A 24,763-nucleotide genomic window follows, 5' to 3' on the forward strand; every position below is an offset into this window, starting at 1 on the left:
TCCCCATTTCTCCACAATATATTCCAGGTTATATCCGAGGTTTTACTTCAGTCTATAGCTCGGTATTTCTGATCTTGTAACGACCCCATGATTTCCAGCAACCAATCAGCTCTTTGCCCGACTGGTGCGTTTGATTTGATGCCCCACTTGTGCCTGCCTGCAACCTTCTACAACTTTTTTTTTTTTTTTTGGTCTGCTGGCGACGAAGGTAACCAAATCAAGCATCCACCTCCGTGACAGCAGCTGGTGTGCATGCTCTCAGCGAGAAACGGTGATTTTCGGCAACATTTTGTCAGGTATTTCTGCGAAATAAACAAGAAGCTTTGATTCACAACATACTGATCCGACATTCAGTGTAACTGAACAGTGAACGCGAGCGATTGATGTAAAGCAGAAACCGTTTTCTGATCTCCTCCTCCCGAAGTGATAGGGAGGCTTCATTGCTCAGACGAGAACAGTGATTGCCTCGTAGATCTGCTTTCTTTTTGTCAGTCAAATACACAGCAACTGATGGTGAGTGAATATGCCTTATAATCTTATCATAACCATCCATGTTAATGTGCTGCATTTGAGCTGCAGATTATTATTCTTGTAAACAGCTGCATTGTTTATTATAGGTCTGGGGAAATACCCATAATCCTGTAATAGAGATTGTGTTTTTTTTTCTTCCTCCTCTGTCCCCCCCCACCAGGCAACCAGTGCCAAGAGGCCATCCCTGCAGGGTCCAGTGCCCCCTCCTCGCAAGAAGACAACCCCAAAGCCAGAGCTGACTGAGGAGCAGAAGCAGGAGATCAGGGAGGCCTTCGAGCTGTTCGACACCGATGGCTCTGGGTACATCGATGTAAAGGAGCTCAAGGTAAAACGGCTCAAACACTGACTATCTCATTGAAATCGTCTCTCGATATGTTGTGTTTCACCGTCTACCTTTTTAACCCTGTGCCAGGTTGCAATGAGAGCTCTGGGATTTGAACCGAAGAAAGAGGAAATCAAGAAGATGATTGGTGAAGTGGATAAAGATGGCACAGGAAGGATCTCCTTCGCTGACTTCCTCTCCATCATGACACAGAAAATGGTAGATGTGTATGATTTAATATTGTGTCCCAATACTTGTAAATCAAGCAGTGTTAAATTTGTGTTTAGTTTTTAAAGGGCGTCACTAGTTTTGCCATTCTGATGGAAGAATCCAGACCTAAAGCTAGTTGATTTATTACGCAATGGGTTACATCTTAACCCTGTACCTTCTCAATGAGTATACTGGTTGTGTTTCTTTTTCAGTTGTAAAACTACTCCTCATCTTTTATGATTTTAGGCTGAGAAGGACTCCAAAGAGGAGATCCTGAAAGCTTTCCGCCTGTTTGACGACGACGAGACGGGCAAGATCTCGTTCAAGAATCTGAAGAGAGTAGCCAAAGAGCTCGGAGAGAACCTGACAGATGAAGAGCTGCAGGTGAGGCACAACATTATGTAATCAAACAGTATTCAGATAAATAACACCTCCACCTGCTAATAATGAAAAAAAATAAAAGCCGGTTACTGCAACTTACTTACAGCATTACTGCTATCTTAAAATAATGTCAGCACATCGTTTTCTCGTGCTTTCTCCATCCCGCGGTTCTTCTTTTCTCCTGTTACATTGTGTGTTTTGTTTTAAAGGAAATGATAGATGAAGCGGACAGAGATGGAGACGGAGAAGTGAACCAGCAGGAGTTCCTGCGCATCATGAAGAAAACCTGCCTGTACTGAAGCAATTGCATGATGTTAAGGTCAGGTGATGCAGTGTCGAGGGGAACAGTGAGGGTTGTTCATGTAAGGCTGCACATACATTTTTCTCCAAAAAAAACCTGCTACTGTGTGGTGCCATACATTTGTACTTATAACGAGTCAATCAAAACTTTTAACAGCCACATCCATCGAAAGGAACCTGACTTAAACAAGAAGTCAAGGTGAAATGCCAAATTCTCATGATAATTTACATCGCATCTTGTCAAAACAATAAGAGAGTGCTCTCTTGTTTGGAATGCTGCATACTTTTATGAAGAGTATATATTGATATTAATGATACCGTGTAGGTTAACCGTTAAGAAATCTCAGTGCCTGCATCAACACAGTGACAAACCCAGTACATTCCAATGCTTTGCTCCAGTTTGTGCATTATGTCAGATACGTCTGTGGATTGTTTTTGTGTTATGCTGGTAATGCCAGTGTTTCTTTTTATACCGCTTTTCCTGAGAAATTTGTAACGTGAGAAGTTGGTTGACTGCTGCCGACCGGGGAGTGCCGTCTCATCTCCACGCTGCTGCCTGTGGATCGGTGCCTGTGCCTCTTTTGAAGGGGCGATCATCACGATCAGGGAAGCTGCCCGACCCCTCTGACCTGCACACCTTCCCCACGGCTCCTTCCGTCTTTAAACTATGATTGTTGATGTATTTTTCTTGTAGCATCAAGTATTTATCCTTCTGTTGTGCATATTTTCTCCTCTGTATTCTTGAATGTTTTGTATAATATATGGTGAATTAATAAGTAGATGAACAGCATATTAGTGTTTGAGGTACAAATTAAATATATCGAAGCAGCTTGTCCTGTCTTTTATTCTTCATTTTTATAAGCGTTTCTCGTCACCTGTGTTTGAACAGCTTGACTGTTTTTATTTCAGATTTCTGGAACTCATATCAAGCTTGGATTTATTACACTGCCACTAATGAAACACAATGTTTGCCTTTGAAATGCAAACAATTTACAGGAAGATGGTCCTACCTTATCACGGTTTATGGACTCGGCTGTCCAACCTTACTTTTTCAAGCAAGTACATATTAAAGTGTGGTGTATTAAATGTGCAAAGTCCTGCTGTGTTCAACAGGAAGATTTACAGCCAGCAGCACAGGAAAAAAATTATAAGCTTTCAAAAATCATCTCAAAATAATTAGTCATGACAAACTTTGGTTGTTGATTCTATTCCTGTGTGCAGCCTGTCTTATCTTTTGCTGCAGGTCCACACCGTCACCTACAACCTTCAGGTGGTTTCTATATTAAGAGTGTCACAGTGCAGGCAGCTAGGGATCAGGTAGTTTTAAATTACCAAAAGAATGGGAAGGAGAATGAAGACAAGAGTCATACGGCACTCTTGGAGCAGAGCAGTTCTTCACGCACATCCCGACAGAAGTCAGGATGGTCAAGTAGCAGACACCACCACAGTAATGTCCACAGTGCAATAAAGTACCAGAGCCAAAGTCTCTTGACGGGTAGAGGGTCCAGATTAGAGGTTGTCCTTTTGGGACACATCAATAACTCAGTGCAAGGGCCACTTCATAGGGACAAAACCCTCTACAGCCAGAGCAGGACTGAAGAAAAGGTCCAACTGTGTAAAATGTGAAGACATAAAATAAAATTTTCAGTTTTGTCTCTTACTGTTCTTATAAAGACTTTGTTGGTGCAGTTTTCATAATAGGCGAGTCGGGACCTATTATGAAGCAGAGACTAGGACGGACTTGTGTCAATCACAGCACTTTCAACAGACCCAGAAATCAACGTATTTTCATGCCCTTTGTTTATCACACTGAATAAACAAAACGGATTCTTCTGTCCAGCAGCAATAGTGAAAAAGAAACGTGTGTGTGTGTGTGTGTGTGGGAGGGGGAGTGGGGTGTTCAGGAACAGCTGCAGCTTTCTCAGAGCCTTAATTAGAAAATTTGTCATGCCGTTGGCCCCGCCCCTTCCTGTATGGAGCCAAGATGGTGACCATTTAGGGTGGAAAGTGTCCAGTTTCACACTTCTTTTTGGGGTGTTGTGAGTGCATAATCCTGGTACTTGACAGTGTGAACGCACTTATGCACTCAAAATAGTGAGTGTTAGGGCACAAGTACGCCATTTGGAACACAGCAATAAGGTAAGTTTGAACTAATCTTAAAAAGGAAAAAAAAAAAGTTGTTTCACACTTAACTTCTGATCTGCTTCAAAGTTGTCTTTTTCTCTTCCTTTGCAGCTCGATACGATACAGCAAACACATTCACAGACGTGTTTCATTCTGATGGCTGACTTCAACTGGCTCCTCCTTGTGTGTGCCAACATTACAGCATTTGCTCAGCCTCATGAGGCCTGCAGGTCAGTCCTCAAGCAACCCATCCTGTCTGACAGTGATGTGTCAAAAGCTAGTTGTTTGTAATTGGGATTGCATTTGCTTATTCATATTAAAGTCTGAGACACTATTAATGCATCTGTGCAGAACTATATTCTGCTTGTCAATATTTTCCTCATTCCTCAGTCACGGAAAACACATCGCAAACGTCTTTCACCCACACTCACCTCACCGAATTTCTAAAAATGCTTCCATCCTGGAACAAATAAAAATTTTGAAATGCAAACAGTTCCTTGGTATGAAAAGTGAAAACATGAAACACTAAATTTATATGATTTAAGGTAAGTATTTTTTGGTTTTGTTGACAAGTTGCCAATGAAAACTACATACCATGAATTATTGACTAAAAATGTATTAATATCTCAAAAATTGTTTATGGTAAAAAGAAACTCCAACATCTACAGTGTTTTCTCTGGCAATCATAATAACAAATAACTCAAATTAAAAGGCATATATATTAGGAAAAATAGTTTTAGGTTACATATTTGTTCACATACAGATATCCACACATAAAGATGTCAAAGGTCTGTTTCGGTAAAAAAGTAATTTTAACTTTATTTGTTGCTATTCGAATGAGAAAATTATAGCAAAATTTGATAAATCAAACATTTTTCTTCCTGAAGAAGCTGATTTCCAGTGAGAATCAAATGCTCTGAATAAGATTTGGTGTGAATTTACCCACACACACACACCAAACATTACACAGTCAAAGTCAGCAACATGAATTTGCTGTTTAGGCTCAGTTTTATCATCTACACTAACTTTAATGACATATAAACACAGAAATACATGAAAAACTTAACAAAATGGATTCAATATTAAAAGTCACAGCTGCTCAGTAATGTAAGACTAGTTGATTCACGATTTGAGAATGTTTCCGTTTGTACGTAAAGTTAGCGGCTCAGCTTTGACCGAGTTTCGTCTTTGCAGCAAAGTCTGCACTGAGTTTACGCATGACTTCCGCATGATTTTGTCCCGCCAGCTCCTGCCGCACATTCCCGTAATTTTCTTTGACAAAGTTGGCAAAAGGTGTGGGAGCACGCGGCTTTGAGGGCGTCACTAAGACAAACTGACCTGTGCAGAGGGCACACACAAACCTCTGCGTGTCCAGGGACTTGGAATGACGCCCGACCCTGTGAACAATAAAGATAAAAGAAAGATTTCTCAGCAGAGATGATGTCATGAATATGCAAATGTAAAGAACAAATATGAAATCAGTGGGACGTACATGTTCTGGCAGCGGGTGCACTTGTATTGGAACTTGTACTTGATGTCATAGCTGTGGCAGCGTGTGACCATGGGCAGCTCGGGATGCACCAGCGTGGATTTGCGAGCGTACAGCTTCCAGAAATTCCCGTGCCCGTCCCTGACGCCGTTGATCAGCCATGTTGCAGCGTGACACATCTCATGGATCAGTGTATCCCTGAGACGATCTGGGAGAGATGGACCATACGTGGACAATTTGACCATGCATGACATGTGACATTACATACTCATGGACAACACAGCAGAAGCAGATTATGACTTTAGGCTATTTGGTTTACTCAAGCATTACCTGCACAGTCACAGACTTTCTCTGACAGTTCGATGCGAGCATATCGGTTCCCTCCACCTCTTTCCTGCCCTGTAATACAGTGGCCAGCTGTTTTACGCATCTTCTTATTCCAGGTTACTGACATATTAATGGGGAGCTACAAAAGTAATATCAGAAAAGGAAAAAGGAAACACAGTATATGTTAACGAAGCAAATCAACAGTGTGGTGTACAGTCGCATTTACAACTATTTTAATGTATTTCTGAGCCTCAACCAATTCAATGTAAAATAAAGTGTACACACCTGCTTAAATTTGAGTAAGTTTACATCAGTACTGAAAGAACTGTGTTGGAAGACATGACAGGTCAGATTCAGCCAAATACATCAAAGCTAGTTGGACGGCGCATCATCAGTCATATTTCTACACGTCATCCGTCATATTTCTACACATCATCCGTCATATACCTGCACGTCATCTGTCATGTTTCTACACGTGGCCAAAACCACCAGAGGATTTACCAGGGTGAAGAGGGAGAATGTCCTGGACAACCACCTGATTTCAATCTGAGGTACAGTCCCACTAAATCTGTCAAACCTGGTGGTGGTTCTACAATGGCTAAGGCATATATAGCTGCCATTACATTTCAGGCAGTCAATGAGTGCAAAGGATATTCCACAAAATTTGAAATATCATGTCTTCATGTTTATCTGTCCAATTATTTCTGTCACTATAAACAAGCTCTTAAAGGGGTTATGTCTCTTTCTATACTGATGTAAACCCATCTAAATGAAATCTTGACACTAATGTAATATCCATTATTGTATTTCAAACTGAATGTGCTGAAACACAGGTCATGAAGAACAGAACATGTTTGACTGAGCTTTCTAAGTATTTGAATATACTTTAGATGTGTGAGGAAAAAAAAAAACCAGTAAATGAAATGAGGAATTACGTTCATCACCTTGCTGTCAAATACAGTGGTATTGTACAGTTGGTAAAGTTTGCTTGTAAGGTCTTCCTTGTTCCGCTTGAATTTGTCCTGATAGGTGGAGCCAGGGTTTGTGAGCGACTGCAAGAAGCAGCCTGGGGTCTTACACAATGCTACCCTGGAAGAACATGAACAGGGACAAATAAAGTCAAATATCTGTGTATGAGCGAGGGACAGACGGACAGCTGCTCAGGGTATATTATACAGTACATTCATGTCTCTACATGAAAAGTGGTCAGCGCATGTACCTGCTGATGGGACCACGTCTGGGTTCTGTCTGACTGACTACAGGCTTCAAGATGGAGGATTTCCCTGGTATCTTCACGTGTAATGGTGTTTCCATTGATGCCATTGATGGTTTGGAGCGTGGCGTTGTGAATCCCTTCACAGGAGGAACTGACACTGTAGGCTCTTTAATGCATTCTACATCAGAGGACAAATTAAAATTGAAATAAAACAAAAAAGAGAGAGAGAAATATCAGCCTCACAACTGGAATGAAAATAAAAGCTATAAACTGTTGGATAACGACAGTCATAATCAAGGAGGCTAGTGTACCTTTGGTGCTCTGAGGTGGTAATGAAGTGTCTTTAAAAATGCTTTTCTTCTTCAGTCTCTCCAGCAGTGATATAAACTCCTCCTCAGAACTCTCCGACTCCTTCAGCCTCGAAGGGGCTGAAAGAGTGCGTTTGGGAGACGCCATCGATGCTGCCGTTTTCCGGTGGAGAAAAGGAAACGGAGAAGGAACGGGAGGAAAGGGAAATGATGGTGAACGGTCCTCTTTGTCACTCAGAGGAGAGTTATTCTTGGTAGCCTTCAGCGGGGGCTTGGGCTTTGAGTGACGAGTCCTCCAAGTGCTCTTGACCAAAATATCATCTTCATCATCCTCACTGTCACTAACAAACACCGGTGAGTTAAACTGAGCGAGTGGTCTCCTCGGTGGGTGCTGGGCTGCTGGAGTATTGCTCTTCTGAGGAACTGCAAAACAGATGAACAAAATCACTGCAATACAAATATGCAGTCAAAACTATCAGTGTTTGTACAGTTGCACATTTTCTGTTATTCAGCCCAAGTCTCAGCTGTGAGTCGGCTTGTGTCAATATTGAAAGAATTGTGAGGGACATAACCATTTTAACACATTGTAGCCCAACTACAAAGGTTCAAAAGTAATTGGACACTTCGCTACTAAACATTTTTTTGGGCAGCTGTGTGGTGTTATCCTGCTGACAGCAACAACAGGATAAGTGTAGAGGTATACGAAGACATTCTGTGTGCCGACCTTCAGACAAATGCATCAAAGGTAAATTGGATAATATTTTAACATTCTGAAAGACAAAAATCTAAACATACGCAACCAAAAACCTTTCAAGGTGAGGAGGTGTAATATCCTTCACTGGACGAGTCAACCACCTGAGATGAGTCTGACTAAGTTGCAGTCTACCTTATGAAAACCATACTAACGGGTAGAGAGATCCCACAAATGAGCAAGAGCTAAAGCTCGTTGCAGAGAAGGCCCGGGTGAGAAACACCAGGGAAGATACATTGCATGTTGATTTTGGTAAGTGGGTCTGTCATTGACCACAAATGGTTTCCTAAATATCTCCAAGATAGTGAATATGATGATTTTGTTTGACTCTAAGTGTTTCTGTCAAGTTATTTTTTTAACCCTTAAACTTTTGTCTCTGTGTTAAACCAGCTGAATCTCAAACACAGCTCGTACCTACGACCTACCTACATGTAGCATCCATTTCAAATTAAAAGCACTGAAGCACAGAGCCTGCGCAAACACTTACCGACTTACCTCGAAAAGTAGATTTTTTCTTAATAAAGTCATCATCTGATGAGCTGTCATCCACGATAAACTTCTGGAGGCTGTGGGAAAAAAAACAACACACGTGAAAACAGGGATTTATGAAAGATAAACTACCAACAGTGTCAATGACTGAAAGAAAAACAAATGCAGAACACTCACCTATTGTCACTCCCACTTTCTGATATTTTCTTTGGTTTGGTTTTAGGAGTTTTCACTTGTTGTAGAACTGCAATAAGCAGAAAGACAAACATTTTTTATCATCTGGTAATGACAAAATTTACCCCCCAGAAGAAAGTGCCCAACACTCACATGTCTCAAAAATGACATCATCGTCGTCATCGGAGGTCACAAGAACATTTGAACTGAAAAGGATAAAAGTGCTTTACAACTAACACCACCACCAGGGCACAGATTATGCTTCACAAAAAACACGTTTTGTTCTTCCAGACCTGTCTTTCTTTGCACTGCATTGCTTCTGTGAAGCAGCTTTTGCTTGGGGTGTAGACTTTTCCAGAAGAACTGATGAATCAAAGGGTAAAATGAAAAACAAAACACCCCATATATGTAACCACAGTCATATCCTTAAGATATAACTAACTTAACCGAGTTAAAAACCACTCACACAGGTCAAAGTCGTCATCACTGGACTCGCTCATTGCCTTGTTTCTCCACTCACTGGCCGACGGATGACCACCTGTGCCAGTATGACGAGTCTTCCCAATTATACTCATCAACTAGAAACAACGAGAACAGCATTTGTTTATAACTTTTTTCTTTTTTTCCACGTGTGTCCCCAGTCAGACGTTATATATCTCGGTTAGCGCAGTTTTGCCAGTTATGGAGAAATGTCCTCGGTTCTGTGTTATGGTTAATGAATTGTACCTTTTTTTCTGCTCCGTCCAGTCCTCCCTCATCCATCCACCCCATCTTTTTAGCCACTTTTTCAAATAATTTGCAGGCGTCATTGTCCACACTGTCCTCACTGTCCTCCATTCTGGCAACACGCACACATCAGCACGAGATATTTAACATCTAGTCCAGCCTGTGAGGTAACGGCCAAAAAAATACTATAAATTAAGGCTAGCTAATAGTTTTAAAAAAAAAACAAAAAACATTAACTTTCGTTTAAAAAAAAAAAATCATATTTATAGCAAATACAAAATAAATCTCTCGAGGCGTAAAGCGCTACAGCCACTGTAGCTGGAAGACGTTAGCGTTACCGTTAGCAACACCAATAAAAACTAAACGGTGTGTTTTCTATCGGTAGATACGACATAAATCCCCGTTTAAAACAAATTGCAGTGCTAAAATATATTTTAATAAACATACGTTTACCAAATGCGCTTCTGTTCGTAAAAAACAAAAAAAGGGGGAAGAGCGGCGGACAGGATTTAGTGACGAGAAATTCAAATCTCGTGCTACTTCTCACCGGAAGTTGTCACGGAGATGTTTAGACCAATTGGAGTGAGTCTCAAATGCCACACGGTCGCTGTGTCCACGCCCCCGACCAAACACATGGGACCGTGGATGTATTAAAGAGAATACTTGATATAAATATTGACCTGAATACCTCCATTTAATGCCACCCTACACTTCTATAGATATATTGTTTATCAAACTAACGGCATAAGGTTAGGAAATTGCTAAACAAACTACAGCAAGGTGAAATAAAATAATGCAATGTACTGTTCTGTTAGGCGTTTGGCATGTGAACTTTTACATTGAATTTCTGTGCTTAGCGAACTTTAAATGCAGGTCTCTTGTAAATTTTGGGATTGCAATATTTTTTTTTTATTAAATACAAATGTGCATACAACCCTTGTGCCTTGCTCTCCAAGGCGAGTAAATTGACCTAGCACCTTACTATGATTGAGATATACATAAAGGAAATGCAACTTGTTTCATTGGTCCGGTGAACTCGAATGCACCCAGAAAGGCAACATCTACTGGTATAACAATCAGTTTGTGATTTACAACATTTACAACTGCTGCCACATGTTAATAGACATTCTAGTTATCCAAATAAAGAAACAAAAGCTAAAGACTTTTAACATTTCACTGTTTCTATTAATAACGGAGTACAAAAACACAAGAGTTTTTGCCATCTCTTTATTCTTTTATCACATAGTCTTGTGGCATCATTGACAGCATACAGTTAACGGACAATACAAAACAAAAACTTTTTAGAAAATACTTACCTAGCCCGTTCCTGGTTTGTGTGATTAAAAAACAATATCAATTTATGACAGCTCTGACATCTAAACTAAATTTAGGCTCTTTCCAATGACTTACACAACGATCCTTTGTCCAGCTTTGTCCAATCATTTGTACAAGCTTAGGTGTGACATCAAAATGGACGATAGATAATGAACAATATGCCTTGATTAACAAAATCAATAAACGTTGGCATCTAGTGGTGGGGAAGAAGTCTTCATTTAGACCATAGTCTAAGAACTTCCACATCTACTTATTGCAGTCATTTAAGAACAGCTTAAGAGGAACTAAAGAGCAGTTGCAATTTATGTTTTACAATTACATTTTAAAGCTGATGAAACGCAAGTCAGAGTAACAATTTCCATTGGTGCAACATTGTCATTTTAAAACACACAACACTCTTAATCCATTTAGAAATAGATCAACAAGTAATGACGGCTGGGCATTCGTTCCACAAGCTGCAGTTAGTCCTGTATGCACACTGACAGGAGAAAAAGAGAGAGAGAGAGAGAGAGAGAGAGAGAGAGAGAGAGAGAGAGAGAGAGAGAGAGAGAGAGAGAGAGAGAGAGAGAAAAAAAAAAAAGATCCACTGATCAACCACTGATCAAAGTACTGGAGGGTAGCAGGGCATTCACAATCCTCTCATGCTCACCAAATACGTATACTGTGTTTAAGGACAAGAGTCTCAGACGAGGGGCCTGAAAGTCTCAGGCTCAATCTGGCTCAGGAGATGCAGATGTGCGATGCAATGGCAAATGCAATTGGGGACAAATGTGAACATGTGTAGGCTCCTTGCAAGTAAGAGTCTCATTAATAGTAAATGAGAGAGATGGCGAGAATCACTCAAGGAGAGGGAACTGGAGTGGAGACGGACCATTCAAACTAAGGTGTCGATAATGGTCAAAAACGGTTGGGATTTAGGAGAGAAGAAATCAACGTGCTTCCAGTTCAGGCGTTCTCACTGGTCTCTACCGTCTGGATTTTGACCAGTGGTTCTGGCTTTTTGCCATTGCTGTGGTGCTCCCACATCTGCAGATAGAGCCTCTCCAAGTCGATTGTGTACTGTTTGGTGTTGAAAAGAGGGCTGCAGATTCGCTGCTTCCAAACACGCGCTCTGACCATCTTCAGGCTGCAGGGGGAAAAAAGTAATCCAACTTTCAAGTTGACACACAAAGGAAAACATTCATTGTTTTCAAGTTGGTCAAATACATTTGGACTTACTATTCCATGTCAGAGCCCATTTTGACTGCTATGTCCTCGTAATCCTGGCGACTTTGGGCTATTAGCTCCGGGCAGCCCAGACAGTTGAGTTGAGAGGCAGCCACACGCGAGGCAAGGGTCTCACCTACATAGAGAGTTTAAGAAGCCTCACTTTCAATTTTGCCACTTGACTACGTAAAATTGTTGTATTTTCTATGCAGTACAGCAGCAATTAGTAACTGAAGGTTTCATCCTCACCTGGCATGGTGACCATGGGTGTTCCAGCCCAGAGGACATCCATGCCTGTGGTGTGACCATTGCACAGGGGAGTGTCTAGGCACACATCAGCCAGCTGGCCCCTTCTCACATGCTCCTCCTTGGGGGCCACAGGAGAGAAAATGATGCGCGAGCCAGGCAGACCCATGTTCTGAGCGTACTGCTGGATGTTGGGCTCGCCAACAGCGGGGAAGCGAAGGAGCCACAACACACTGTTGGGCACTCGCTTCAGGATCTGCAGAACAAGAGATTTGGAATTGATTTTTAATGCAAACTCAGGTGTTCAAGTAATTATCTTAAGTGCAGAGCAACAAGCAAAGCCGTTGTACGTTTGTCTGACTTACATTGGCCCACATCTGAAGAGTAGGCGGGTCAATCTTGTAGAGCTGGTTAAAGTTGCAATAGACGATGGAGTCCTCTGGGAGACCATACTGGGAGCGGGTTGTCACAACGATCGTGCGTGGCATCTCCTCCCCAGTAGCCGCTTTGTTATTAATCTAAAATGGGGAACAGAGCAATGCTGCCGTTGTCTCCAAGTGTGACAGGTTTTGACTGTTTGATCCAACTGGTAATAAAATGCTACTGTGAAAGCCAAGGCAGATGCCTCCATTTACAGTGATAACTTTCTAAGCTTCCTCACCTTTAGGACACAGTGTCAGAGACTACAACCTAATCTGCAGTAAAGATCTAGGAAAAGCAGCAAGCTAAATTCTTTGTTTCTGCCTTCGTAGACTCTTTGAAACGACATCTCTCCTAATGTTTGCATGTATACTAACAACTGTGCCCAAATTAGACATACCTGTGTGGTGGCCAGGCCATTGCTGACAGTGAAGCCATTGATTGTGACCTGGATCTGGCCTTGGTTGATCATGTTGATGATTGCCTCTGCTGCAGTGTTCATGGGAATTACAGGCATGGACAGAGCTCCATTTGTGTCTCCGGCAGATTCCAGGTTGTTGTCACACTTCATCTGCTCAGAAAACAGTTTCAGCTTAAATACAGCTCAACATCAAATCATTCACCTCTGTGACATTATTAACAGAAGGGGCTGTATGCACACATTGGCAATTTGACCATAACTGAATCAGCAGATATTTTGTAAGATGTACTCATTAACATAACCTGAGACCAGCTATGACAAAGGGATTCATTGTCTCCCTCTTCAATGTCAGGGTAACTTAAAAGTCAACAAATTAACATAAACAGTCATACAATACCTGCTGTATCTTTAAATGCCTACTGTAGAGCTCAACTCACAGACTGAACTCACTGAGATAATCAAGGTTCAGGAAATATTCTTTACTCACTTTTATAACTTTGACATCCGGCAGACTGTCCAGAAAAGCCTTCAGATCAATTCCATTAAGAACAATGCGGTTGTCAAAGATGTGTCCATTCGACTTGAAATCGATCACTGCCTTTTTCTGTGGGTCAAAACAAAAATAAATGTTACCACACTTTGGTCATGTTTAATGTTATGTTTTCTCTTTTTTTTTTTTTTTAAAGGAGACACTAAGCTCATCGAAACACTTGGCAGCAGTGTGAGGACGGACAAACCTTGAGGTGAGGGAACATGTTGGCATGGTCTCCAATGAAGAAAGTATGGGGCATGTAGGCGAGTTTCTCAGAGTACTGCTCAGCTACTTCTATCGGTGAGGTCTCCTTGTCAGAGATGATGTAGTCCATGAAAGGAGCTCCACTGGTTCCCGGGTAACCCAGCCACATAGCCTGTCGAACACGTAGAAATATTTAGACGGCAAGGACCCTAATGATGCAGTTTGCACAGTCGATATGTATCCGGAGGATACAACTATCTGTCAGAAATCCCATTAGAGCTAACCTGAATGGGGGCAGGGCGGAGGGCAAACAGCTCATTTCGGGCTCCCTTGGTGTATCCGTTCATGTTGACCAGAATGTGGATTCCATCCTGGTGAATACGATCAGCTGCCTTGCCATTGCAGGGAATCTGGAGGCGAAAAATAACAATTTAACAAAATGATTTTGTCAAATGGCTAGTTTTTAGTGTTGGCTTCATACAAGACATCACATTTGTTGAAATAACCAGTGAGGGAAAAATTAACAATTTTATAGACAACCTAAGTATACAAATACTGACAAAGAAGGGTCTTAACAGTTACCTGTGAGAGGTCTGTGAAATGATGAGCTTCTGCTACCACTTTCACACGGAAGTTGGTACTATCATCAGGGCTCAGAGCGTAGCAGAACACCTTTGGGGAAAAAAGTGTAAGAAAAGATTTAAGTCAACACTGTAATAATACACTATACCATTTACTTGGCAGTCACGTGTGTAATTCTGAGACTTCAAGTCACAGTAAGGATCCCTTACCTCAAACTTCTCAGGATTGTGCATTCCAGGAATGGATTGCATCAGGTGGGAAGTCGGGTGGTTGCCAAAGTCTGAGCTGACATAGCCAACACGCAGACGTCCACCGCTGGACTTCAGATCCTTTGGATGCTCATAAGCGGGTTTGTGCAGTGCATTAATCTGTGGAGTTAGTAGGGGCGTAAGAATACAACTACACCAGGCAAGCAAAGGTAACTCGAGCTAAAAATGGACAAACACTAAATCATTAAAAACATTCCCCCAGGCTAACCTCAAATCATCATAACTTTATAGCTTTACGCTCACACCCTGCAAGCAAACCTGTCACCACCATCGCTTCTGCCTCTTTTCTACAGTTTAATTAATCCCGTGTCTGGCCCATCCCTTACCTTCCCCATATCCCTGCAGACAGGCATTGCCATCACCAGCCACCTTCCATCCCCCCAAAATATAAATTAAAGGTTACTTGCTTTGATCAGTGCGTGTACCTTGTCCAGGCAAAGGTTTCCGTGGCGTTCAGCAATGGCCTTGCGGAAGTTGTGAGAGAGTGGATACAGCATGCTGTGGTGTGGGTGCACTGAGGGCAAGCGGTTCTTATCCAGCTGGTCGGCTACAATGCTCACAAGCTTTTTCATCCGCTCATCATAATCTGTCCAGTCACACACAATCTGGAAAAGTGAAGAGAAAATATAGTTCTAATTTCTGTGCTAAATATACCGATAACAATCGAAAAAAAAAATATGAGCAAATAAAACCTGTAGGCAATGAGCCAAGTTGCAGTAAGCATCAGGGAAGTCCGGCTTGAGTTTCAAGGCTGTGCGATAAGATGCAATGGCCTCTGGGATGTTTCCAGAGTCCTAATAAAAACATTAAAATACAAGATTAAAAGTTGCAAAAACCATAAAGGTGGTAACGTCAAACTATTTGCATGCACTATTAAGCTCACTCACGTATATAATTTGAACTACCATGAAAGCTTTTGTTATTATAGTCATTAGCTAATTCCAACTCTTTATAGATACAAAATTTTTGTATCTATAAAATGTATAAGATCGTTCAGCAACCTGGAGGATGGTAAAGCCCTACAGTGATGTGACACAATAGTGGAATACTAATGTAAACAAAAAAACAAAAATGATCCCCACCTTGTGGATAGAGGCCAAATTGCTGTGAGCGTCAGCAAATGCAGGGTTGATCTGGATGGCACGGGTGTAGCATTGCAGCGCTCCCTGTACATCTTGCATTTCCTTCAGTGTATTGCCCATGTTCGAGTAGGCATCAGCAAATGTGGGGCTGATTCTAAAAATTAAACAGACAAACTGTTTAAGCGACCCGACAAGGTTACATCTTTTTTTTTTTTTTAATAATTATTATTATTTTTTTTTAAGTAGTTTCAGTTCCTTTATGATCATTTACTTCAAAAAAAAGATGGAAAATGGAAACAAAATAAATAAACCAGCAGTTTACCAATTGGTATCATTTCTGAGCAGAGCCATATCACACATTGTGTCCGTAATTACTCCCCATGTACTATATAGTGAACTATATTTACTGTCCACTATTTTATTTAAGTGTACAAACTCAGAGTGTGTAAATTTATCGATTATATCGTGCCTTTAAAAATTTCAAAGTGAACTGAACAGTGCAGTACGTGACATGGGCCCAACTTTTTACTTACTTACTTAAAATTTTAAAAAAATAATAATAATAATAAAAAAAAAAGACAACACATTAAACTGCTGTCAGATTAATGGAAAGAAGTACATGTCTAAAATGAACCAAAGTTAGCAGAAGCCTTTAGCATCTAATTACAAACCTGATGGCCTCCTTGTAGTGCATGAGGGCTTCCTGGAGTTTCCCCTGCTGCTGCAGGACACTGGCCAGGTTAGAATGAGCTGCTGCAAACTCAGGGAACACCTAATGAAAAAAAAAAGTGTTACTAAGCAAAACAGCCAGAGGTTACCTTTCTCACATTTAAAGCAAAAATGATGGCTTTGTTATTAAACACACCAATTCATAGCAGAAAATACCCTGAACAGAAATGGCTGACTCTTAACTCACCTCTAAGGCTTTTCTATAGAGCTGAACAGCCTCCTCGATGTTGCCCTGCTCACGCTTGATATTGGCCAAGTTGTTGAGGGAGTCAGCATGAGTTGGACACAAACGCAAAGCTGTGTTGTAGCATTCTTCTGCTTCAGACACCTGAAAAAGACAACAGCAATTCAAAGTGAAATTCAGTAAGTGTTTACTGACTGAAATAAACCAGAAAGAAATAATAAACATTCTGAGACACAAAAAAACACCTTACATTGCCTTTCTCCTTGAGGGCATTTGCCAAATTACAGTAGGCATCAGGAAAGTGGGGCTGCAATTCAATAGCACGGCGGTAGGTGTCAATAGCCAGGTCAATGAGGCCTTGTTCGTAGTAGACACAGGCCAGGTTTCCATGGACAACTGCATGGTTGGGGCTAAGACTCAGAGCTCTCAGGTATCCAGCCACAGCTCTGGAAGCATAAGAGAAGGTATAGACACAGGTTAGGCTCAAGATCAGTCTTATGCTGATTTCCAAAACTTAACTCCTTGGAAGTCATTATGGGCATTCAAAGTGTAACAGCAAAATTTGTAAACACCTTTAATACGGTTACAAATTTGCTACGTCACTGTTTCAGCAGTTGCAGTACAACCCTGACCATAGTTCTGTAGAACAAACCTGCCCTGCAATGGCATGTGAAAACACAGCAACAAGATCAACAGACAAGGCGGTACCGTAACTGACAATGTACTTGACTCATTCTTAATACCAGATGGGGGTGTGATAGGGTGGTGAATATAAAGAGAAAAGTTTGAACATGAATGTATAAAAGAATCAAGTCTACACAGACATGATTTTGACTCACCTGTCAAAGATGCGGGCTTCCTTCAAAACGTTGCCTAAATTGATGTATGCGTCAAGGAAATTAGGGTCCAGAGTCACTGCCTGAAAATTTAAACCAAGCTTTTAACATGGAAGAACACAAAAATTAACCAAACTAAGTAGTAGAATAAAAAAATAATTTTTTTTAAAAAAAGGACTGACCTTTTCAAAATGGTGTATGGCAAGCCAGATCTCTCCTTGGGCATTGAACACACAGCCCAAGTTGCTCCAAGCCACTGCAAAGTTGGGCTGAGTCTCAATGGCTTTCAGGTAGCAAGCCTTCAGTGGGTTTACAGTGAAAAAAAACAGAGGAAAGGAGGAGAGGTAGAATGGGAGAAGTATAGTATGTAGAAGGGTTGAGGAGGGGGGGGTGTAAAATAAAAACAAAGAAGATTGAGAATAAAAGTAAGAAAAAACAAAAAGAGCAGAGAAAGCAAAATTAGTGACTATTCTCCATGATGGCAAAAAGTGAGTCTACAGCATGGGCTCGCGTGCGCACGAGTCTGCCGCGCAAAGCTGCCTGGCTTTTTCCTACGCTGCGCGGATCCAACCGGCACCCACACGTAGGCCCTCATCCTGCAGTTATGACCATGTTCTCACCAAATGTAGTGGTTTCCTGGTAATATCTATATTAATCAGTTAAAACCCAAATTATATAATATAAAGATCTTTCAAAAAAAGAGTCACTAACAGCTGCATGAACGCTGTCTATTTAAATGTTGGATGGTCTCTCACAACCTGGGATGCTGGACGCTTCGTGCAGGTGATGGTCCCTGTAATGCAGGCGCCACAAACGCCAGCGCGCTGTGTGGGTCAACTGCCACCACCACAACGGCCCATATAATGCTGCTTGCGTGACCTTGCTCCTGGCAAAGGTTATTGCTTCGCTGCTGCGCTTGCTGAATGGCTGAGTGAAACAGCTGCAGACCAACAACCCCTGGCAGAACACCTGCAACACCAGACTGGCACACACTCGGCACCAACAACTCATCTCAGAATTAAGAGGGGGGGAGGGGGCTGTTAGGATTGACGGATCAACCAGTGGCAGAATGTAATTGGGCAATTTGGAAACAACCAATCAAAATTAAACTGCCATTTGTCGTTGAATGTTATTGAACTAGCTGAAAAGAATTTCTTGTAAATGACAAAAGCCAATTGTGTCTGAGATTTGGGGGCACTTGGGAGCAAGGCTGGTCATGAATGGGGAGAGGTCCGCAACCAACCGGCCAAAGGGAATGAGGGGTTGGGGAGTCGCACGCTTGCGCGTTCCGCCTTTTTGGTTGTGTGGAGGGTATCGCTGCGCAGCCCCTGCGCTACTGCAGACTCACAGCGCATTATCTGCATCATCATCAGATCGCTGCAAGTCCAAATAAAGAAGGGAAAAACAAAACAAAGCAGGAAAAATAACCAACATGTAAGAGTTAGAGGGTTCTTACTTGTTTTTCACGATTATTGCTTCCAAATCCAAGTTTCTTTTTACTTAATATAAAGTTGGGTAATTAGTATAGCATATTTTCAGACATTCTTACGGTAATCTGTTTTGTTAAAACTTATTCTCTTTTGCTCCTCAAAGGGAGCCACAAGACAGAGGAGCTCAAGCATGAAGTGAGGTGGTTTTTCTTTTGTTGGCAGTTACAAACCCGTTACCATATTTTTGGACTTTGTCAGAGTGATGGTCGCAGCTGGCTGGAAGAAGAGGAGGACTGAGGCTGCCCTAGTGTTCCTTTCCGCCAGGCACCTACGCAGGAATAGTGTCACCCACCTGAAACCTTCTAAATAACAATTTCAGTTGTGGAAAAACCAAAAGAGACAAAATCAGAAAACAAGATCGTTAGTAAAAGTTTTCAAACAATACATTTGTCTTTTTTTTTTATTTTATTTTATTTTTTTATATGGAAATAAAACACGTTCTTCCAAATCACAATTAAAATAAAAACTATAATACTACTGATAGTTTTCACTCATGCAATGAATGTTTCATTTCAAAGAAAACAAAAAGGAATGTTTTCAGGGTAACTGGGAGGGAAGAAAGGCTTTGATATGTTCAGTTTATCAGTGAAATATAGTCAGGCTTCCAGTTGTCCTTCAATTCAGTTTTCATATTAAACTACAGGAGGGCAGTTACTGGCTTGATCTTGCCCAAATGAACTGATCCCATGACTTTGGGAAAAATATAACATATTTGAAGGAAAAGGGAAGAAGTATGAATCATTTCTTTTTCAAAATTCTTTTAGCAAAGTTTCTCAAACTTTGATTTCTTTATCCTTGCCTGCTTTCTTGAATCCTGGCCAATGGGTAGGGAGAGAAGTCTGTGGTTTATCATTTGTATCTACAGGCCTCCACAGATCTGAAATAAAGAGGTCATCGCTTTTGCTGCGCGCTTCTGTCTTTCTAACCCAGCATCTGACGCAGGTGGTGGAGTACAGATAATGAGCTGTCTGCCTGACGCCACTTGGACCATTTTGAGGCACTTAAGCTTGAGCTTTCCTAAACCCACAGTTACACAGACTATTCAAAAGCAGTGGCTATCAAGAGAGATAACCAGCTGGATAGAATCTGAATTATCCATTATTACCCATAGTCACATAAACTGATGCGTGTGTGCATGAGAAGCACTCTCGAAGAGTGCTTTAGCACTGACTGGATGAATCTGAAGGGTCAGGAAGACAGCTCTGAGCGCGCACACTCCACCAATCCTCAGCAAGCGCGCGGAGGGTGGAGCGACAGAGCAGGGGAGCTTGTGACTCCCTGATGCTCCTCCCCACTCCTTTACCCCCCTCTAGCACGAAATAAGATGGCCTGTAACCAGCGGAACAACTCCATATCTCCAGATCTCCAGATTTGACCCAACCCAGGCAGCCCCCTGTAACATGGACTCAAGTTTTAACTGATAAATTCAAGTGTAACATGTGGGGAAAATCCCACACTGGCAGCCACTGCAACTGACAGCAAAATGTAATGAAAAGCTTGTCTTTGGGCAATTGGTAAACAATAAAGGAGTATAGCGGTTAGGTTAGAAACCATCTTATCTTTTGCACTTCAAAGGTTGACTAGCTTCTCATCAGTTCATGTTTTCTTCAAAGACCGAGCCAGCATTTTCCCTCCAAAGTCAACTATATGAACATGCATGGGCCGAGGTTTGATCCGCGGTGTGAATTTAAAAACTCCAGCCTTTCTTCCTGAAAGGGGAGGGGCTGACCTCTGATAAAAGGTCGGTGTAAAGCAAAGGACATAAAGTGATACAGGGTAGTGGCAAATGTAATGTGTATATACAAAAAAAAACTAAATGCATAGAGCTGTCTAAAAAGTAATGAACAAAAAGTATGTATTTTCTGAAGAATTTAAAAAACAAAATACAGGAAACCTGATTGGCTTATACGAGTGTTGACTCATTCTAGTCCAATACTTGCAAAAGGGTTTTGCCAAGTTGTGATAAGCTTACTGTAACTGAGAAATGAGGAGATTTTCTGTCCTCCACTTGGCCGAAAGGTTTGAATGTAAGGGACTCAATGTATTTTAAAAATGTCAAAGGGGGGAAAAGGAAAAGCATCTATCGCCTTAGTGAATGACACTTAAAAACAAAAATTTATGGACAAGGAAAAAAACAAAAAAAACATAAACAACACCTCTATGTAAACGCCAGCCTGCTGTAACATACCTTAGCCTCTTCCAAACGCCCAAGGGCTTTAAGCAAATTGCCCAAGTCACTACGCACACAATAAAGATCCTGTTTAGAGAGAGAGAGAGAGAGAGAGAGAGAGAGAGAGAGAGAGAAAATATATAGATATTTTACAACTGCAATTAGCTGCTGATCAGTGTATATTTGACCATATTAGCAGAGTTTTAACATATGCCATTTTACTTACAGGGTTATACTGTAAAGCAGACACGTAAGCCTGAACCGCTCCTTCCATGTCTCCTGCTGCCACCAGTGCTGCTGCCAGGTTGATGTACCCATCGATAAAATCTGGCTTCAGTCGTAGAGCATGCCGATAATGCTCGATGGCCTCCTGCAGCTGCCCACGCTCCTTGTAAACATTCCCCAGGTTGGAGTAGGCCTCAGCCAGCATCGGGTTCTGTTTGATGGCCAATGTACTGAAGTGAGCAGACCTGTAAGGCCAAAATGGGAACAATATAGTTAGACTCTGGAAGGGAGGGGATGGCTCAGATGGACTGATGTGTTGTGTAGAGACAACAGCAGGGTGCAAGGAAGAAACTTGTTTTAAGGTGTATGGTTAAATATAGAAACAGCACACAAAGATAAAGATTCTAAAAATGTTTAACACACACACACACACACACACACACACACACACACCAAAGACTTCCAAACCAAGTAAGTCCATTGGTTAAATATCTGTAATGCAAACTAAATATCACGTTGGCAGAAGACTCCAACTGAACCTGTTAAAGCTACACAGAATATGCTCCATGTCTGGATTTGATTTTCACACAAGTTTTTTTACATGTCAATTGTAGATTAGTTGGTAAATAATACAATTGGGCCCATTTCAGAAATTAAAAACTGTAAACAAGACCATGCGGCTTAAACCTGTCACTTGCAAGACCCAAAACCTTTCCCATGGCACCTGCAAAGCAAGACTACACCACCACCAGAACAGTGTTAGAATCACCAGCAGGAAACCACATTAAACCAAGCAACAGGAAATCCAGAACACAGCTCTGACCAGATGTGTGCACTCAAAGCCAGAAGACCCATTATTCTCTGCTACTTCCACATCACATGCTCCATGTGCATCGAGCCCCCCCACCCCACACCTCACCTGTCAAGTCTTCGGCACTGGAAGTGGATTGAGGACAGGAGCAATAGCACGCCTGTGTTATCAGGCTCCTGCCTCCACAGTTGCATGCAGTGGCGCTCAGCTGCTTCAAAATCCCCTGACTGATATTCCCGGTGCGCCAACTCAGCCAACCCTTGGAAGGAAAGCATACGTTTTGTTGGTTCTGGAGCACCAACACAACCCAAGGAGGGGGAAACAACATGTTAGAGGTGATGGAAGAAATTAAATCTGACAAATGAAAACAGAAAATAAAGAGACGATGCAAATAATGACAATTTGAACTCAACAAAAAACAAGACAATGGGCAAAAATCAAGGGATCACTGGGATCAAGTGGAGAAATGTTTGGAAATTACAGGAGTTGCAGTGAATTCTTGAATATAGTTCATAATGTTTTTTGTCAACAAGATTTACTGAGATTCTATTTTACTTAAGTCAAAAAAGGGATTCCAATAAAGATGGGAAAAACTTAAACAGCGTAATATATTGACACAATTGTGTATGGCTATATCATTATATAAAATTATTATTTTATAAATCAAATTTAGGGTTTTCTTTGGGGATACAATTTGCACAATTGCAATAACACTGTGCCATGACTTGCGTATTGTGACGATATTGTATCGTGGGGCCTCTGACTATTGTCACCCCTACTTACCAACCATAAAGTAGCAAAACACCAATGCAACATTTGGGAGAAATGATGAAAAAAAAAACAAAAAAAACGGGAGGTGGCAGAAATGCACAAGTTCTGGCAAAACTCTGGATTTGACATTTTAAAATGGGAAGCAAGAGCTTGACGGTCAACTGTCAAGCCACATTTCAAAACCACACACTGTTAATGCAGCCAATATCGGGAGTTATAAATAAAGAGCTGTAGTATCGCCACCATTCAAATTCCCGTCATTAAAAAAAAAAAAATGTAAATGTTGAGGTGAGTCTCTGGGTGTGGCAGACAACGTGAAGCCACAAGCACATCGTACATGGGGTTACACCTGCACGGCAGGTTGGGAGGAGGCGCGCTGGTTTTGGGGGACGTCGCGTACAGGGACGCCAAATGAGCCTCCACAAAGATCGCAGGAGATCAGGTTCATCCATCCGTGACGATTACGTCATCGTGCTTGGGAGCGAGCGAGCGAGCGACAGATTGAATTACTCGAACCGCCAATATAATATGATATAATATAATGCACGGATTTAAACAAGTCAAGTGAAAACCCGCAATTCACAGATCACCTTCGGGGTGAATTTGTCAGGGGACCAAAAAGCAGACATTAACCATCTGCGCCACATTGTGATGTCTGCAGGGCCACTTTCACCAGAGATGCTGCAGGAGGCCTCGCTGTGTCTGTGCCCACGACGCGTGGCTGCTTCAAATCAGAATTATTATTCAAAAAAACAAATTTAAAAAAAAAAACAAAAAACAAACAAAAAAAAGGGGGGGATATGATATTTTTTTGATCGAGGAAACTATTTTTTTCTGGAATCGCGGAACAAATTAAATCGACATCTTGCTCGTCGCAACATGTTTTGCTAACTCAGCTAGCGTCACAACGGCTTCAGACCAACGTGTCCAAAGATGAATTGTTTACACGCAACTGTTCCGCAGATTATAGTCACGTTAACACACTTGTTCATCACATTGTAGACTATTTTAAAAAAATAAATAAAAAGAAAAAAAGCATGCGGTGTTGTTGTTTTTTCCTTCCTGATATTAATAAAGAGTCACTCGCTAGATGCTAGCTCGGTCGTGCTAGGTGTGCCCGCTGAACGTGAACTACGTGAACAAAAGCAGCTAACCTGTGCTGTCAGCCACGTTTCCCACTGAGCTCGCCATCTCCTCGGTCTTCGTGTCTGGCGCGGTGGTCGTCAATGTGTCTCCTTGGCAGGTCACCGTTTCAGAGGAGAAAAAAAAAAGAAACCGTGCAGCGTGCGAGTCGTCTTTGTCGTCGGCGGCCAGCAAACACGTTGCCTGGCGAGCTAACGTCCGCTAACCTAATCTACGACCCCCGCTACGTCGGACAGCGATAAATTAATACAAAACAACTACTAATAGTATCTAGCAGGCTTGTATTTAATCAACTAACCCCCGTTATAACGCCTGTTTCCCCCACTAACTCACGATGCTGCTGATTTAAGAGCCGGGTCGTCTTTCTCTTCACAACAAAAGCAGCTCTGGAACATAAAATGGCGAAATGGGTGGAACTCGGTTTTTTTTTTTTTTTTTTTTTTTTTGCCAGAAAGTAGATCCGGTATCGCCATTACGAGGAAATCTGTGTCAGCCCGGAATAAATGTCACATTTGGTGGAAAAAAATAATAATTCATTGAATGTGTGCTTGAGGCACCTTCCCCCCACTCCCTGGCCATGCGTTACTAATTTAATAAATTAATAATAAACCGATTACGAGCGATACTGCGCGGAAGAACACATGGCGCAGGGACACAGAGTGGGAAAAAACAACCAGCAGAAGCGCTTCAAAAATTCACGAAATGATTTTTTTTTTTTTTTGCTGACTGCAGCATTGGTTCACATACATTTGCCTGCCA

At 41.6% G+C, this 24,763-nt stretch overlaps 3 protein-coding genes across 6 annotated transcripts; 1 reads left to right on the top strand and 2 right to left on the bottom strand.

Moving 5' to 3' along the window:
- The first annotated feature begins 217 nt into the window (after positions 1-217).
- On the top strand, positions 218-2,573 carry cetn2 (centrin, EF-hand protein, 2). Its single transcript, XM_069697007.1, has 5 exons — positions 218-513; positions 692-856; positions 944-1,072; positions 1,310-1,447; positions 1,654-2,573. The coding sequence occupies exons 1-5, from the start codon at positions 511-513 to the stop codon at positions 1,741-1,743; spliced, it is 525 nt and encodes a 174-aa protein (XP_069553108.1). The 5' UTR covers positions 218-510; the 3' UTR covers positions 1,744-2,573.
- A 2,180-nt stretch (positions 2,574-4,753) lies between these two features.
- On the bottom strand, positions 4,754-9,559 carry gcna (germ cell nuclear acidic peptidase). Its single transcript, XM_069696722.1, has 12 exons — positions 9,349-9,559; positions 9,089-9,200; positions 8,916-8,985; positions 8,776-8,828; positions 8,626-8,692; positions 8,455-8,525; positions 7,212-7,631; positions 6,904-7,078; positions 6,629-6,773; positions 5,688-5,823; positions 5,361-5,565; positions 4,754-5,265 (listed from the first exon to the last, which is right to left on the bottom strand). Exons 1-12 carry the CDS (start codon positions 9,457-9,459, stop codon positions 5,034-5,036), a joined length of 1,797 nt encoding a protein of 598 aa, XP_069552823.1. The 5' UTR covers positions 9,460-9,559; the 3' UTR covers positions 4,754-5,033.
- Positions 9,560-10,560: 1,001 nt separating this feature from the next.
- Positions 10,561-24,403, bottom strand: LOC138620073 (UDP-N-acetylglucosamine--peptide N-acetylglucosaminyltransferase 110 kDa subunit). Of its 4 annotated transcripts, none has more exons than XM_069697011.1 (22): positions 24,016-24,403; positions 22,199-22,349; positions 21,281-21,524; positions 21,073-21,141; positions 17,577-17,693; positions 17,398-17,477; positions 16,809-17,004; positions 16,562-16,702; positions 16,317-16,417; positions 15,646-15,799; positions 15,256-15,357; positions 14,989-15,168; positions 14,504-14,662; positions 14,295-14,384; positions 13,997-14,122; positions 13,714-13,884; positions 13,464-13,580; positions 12,956-13,126; positions 12,501-12,653; positions 12,139-12,391; positions 11,902-12,025; positions 10,561-11,809 (listed from the first exon to the last, which is right to left on the bottom strand). In XM_069697011.1, the coding sequence occupies exons 1-22, from the start codon at positions 24,050-24,052 to the stop codon at positions 11,629-11,631; spliced, it is 3,117 nt and encodes a 1,038-aa protein (XP_069553112.1). In that variant the 5' UTR covers positions 24,053-24,403; the 3' UTR covers positions 10,561-11,628. The 4 variants fall into 4 exon arrangements, with proteins under 4 accessions (XP_069553112.1, XP_069553111.1, XP_069553110.1 ...); XM_069697010.1 differs by having other exon boundaries at positions 14,971-15,168; XM_069697009.1 differs by having other exon boundaries at positions 22,199-22,379.
- Between the last annotated feature and the right edge of the window lie 360 nt (positions 24,404-24,763).

The sequence above is a fragment of the Brachyistius frenatus genome, unplaced genomic scaffold, assembly GCF_029030835.1.
Source record: "Brachyistius frenatus isolate BFR_SWC_R1_liver_20210118 unplaced genomic scaffold, ASM2903083v1 Contig_22, whole genome shotgun sequence".
NCBI classification, from domain to species: Eukaryota; Metazoa; Chordata; class Actinopteri; family Embiotocidae; genus Brachyistius; species Brachyistius frenatus.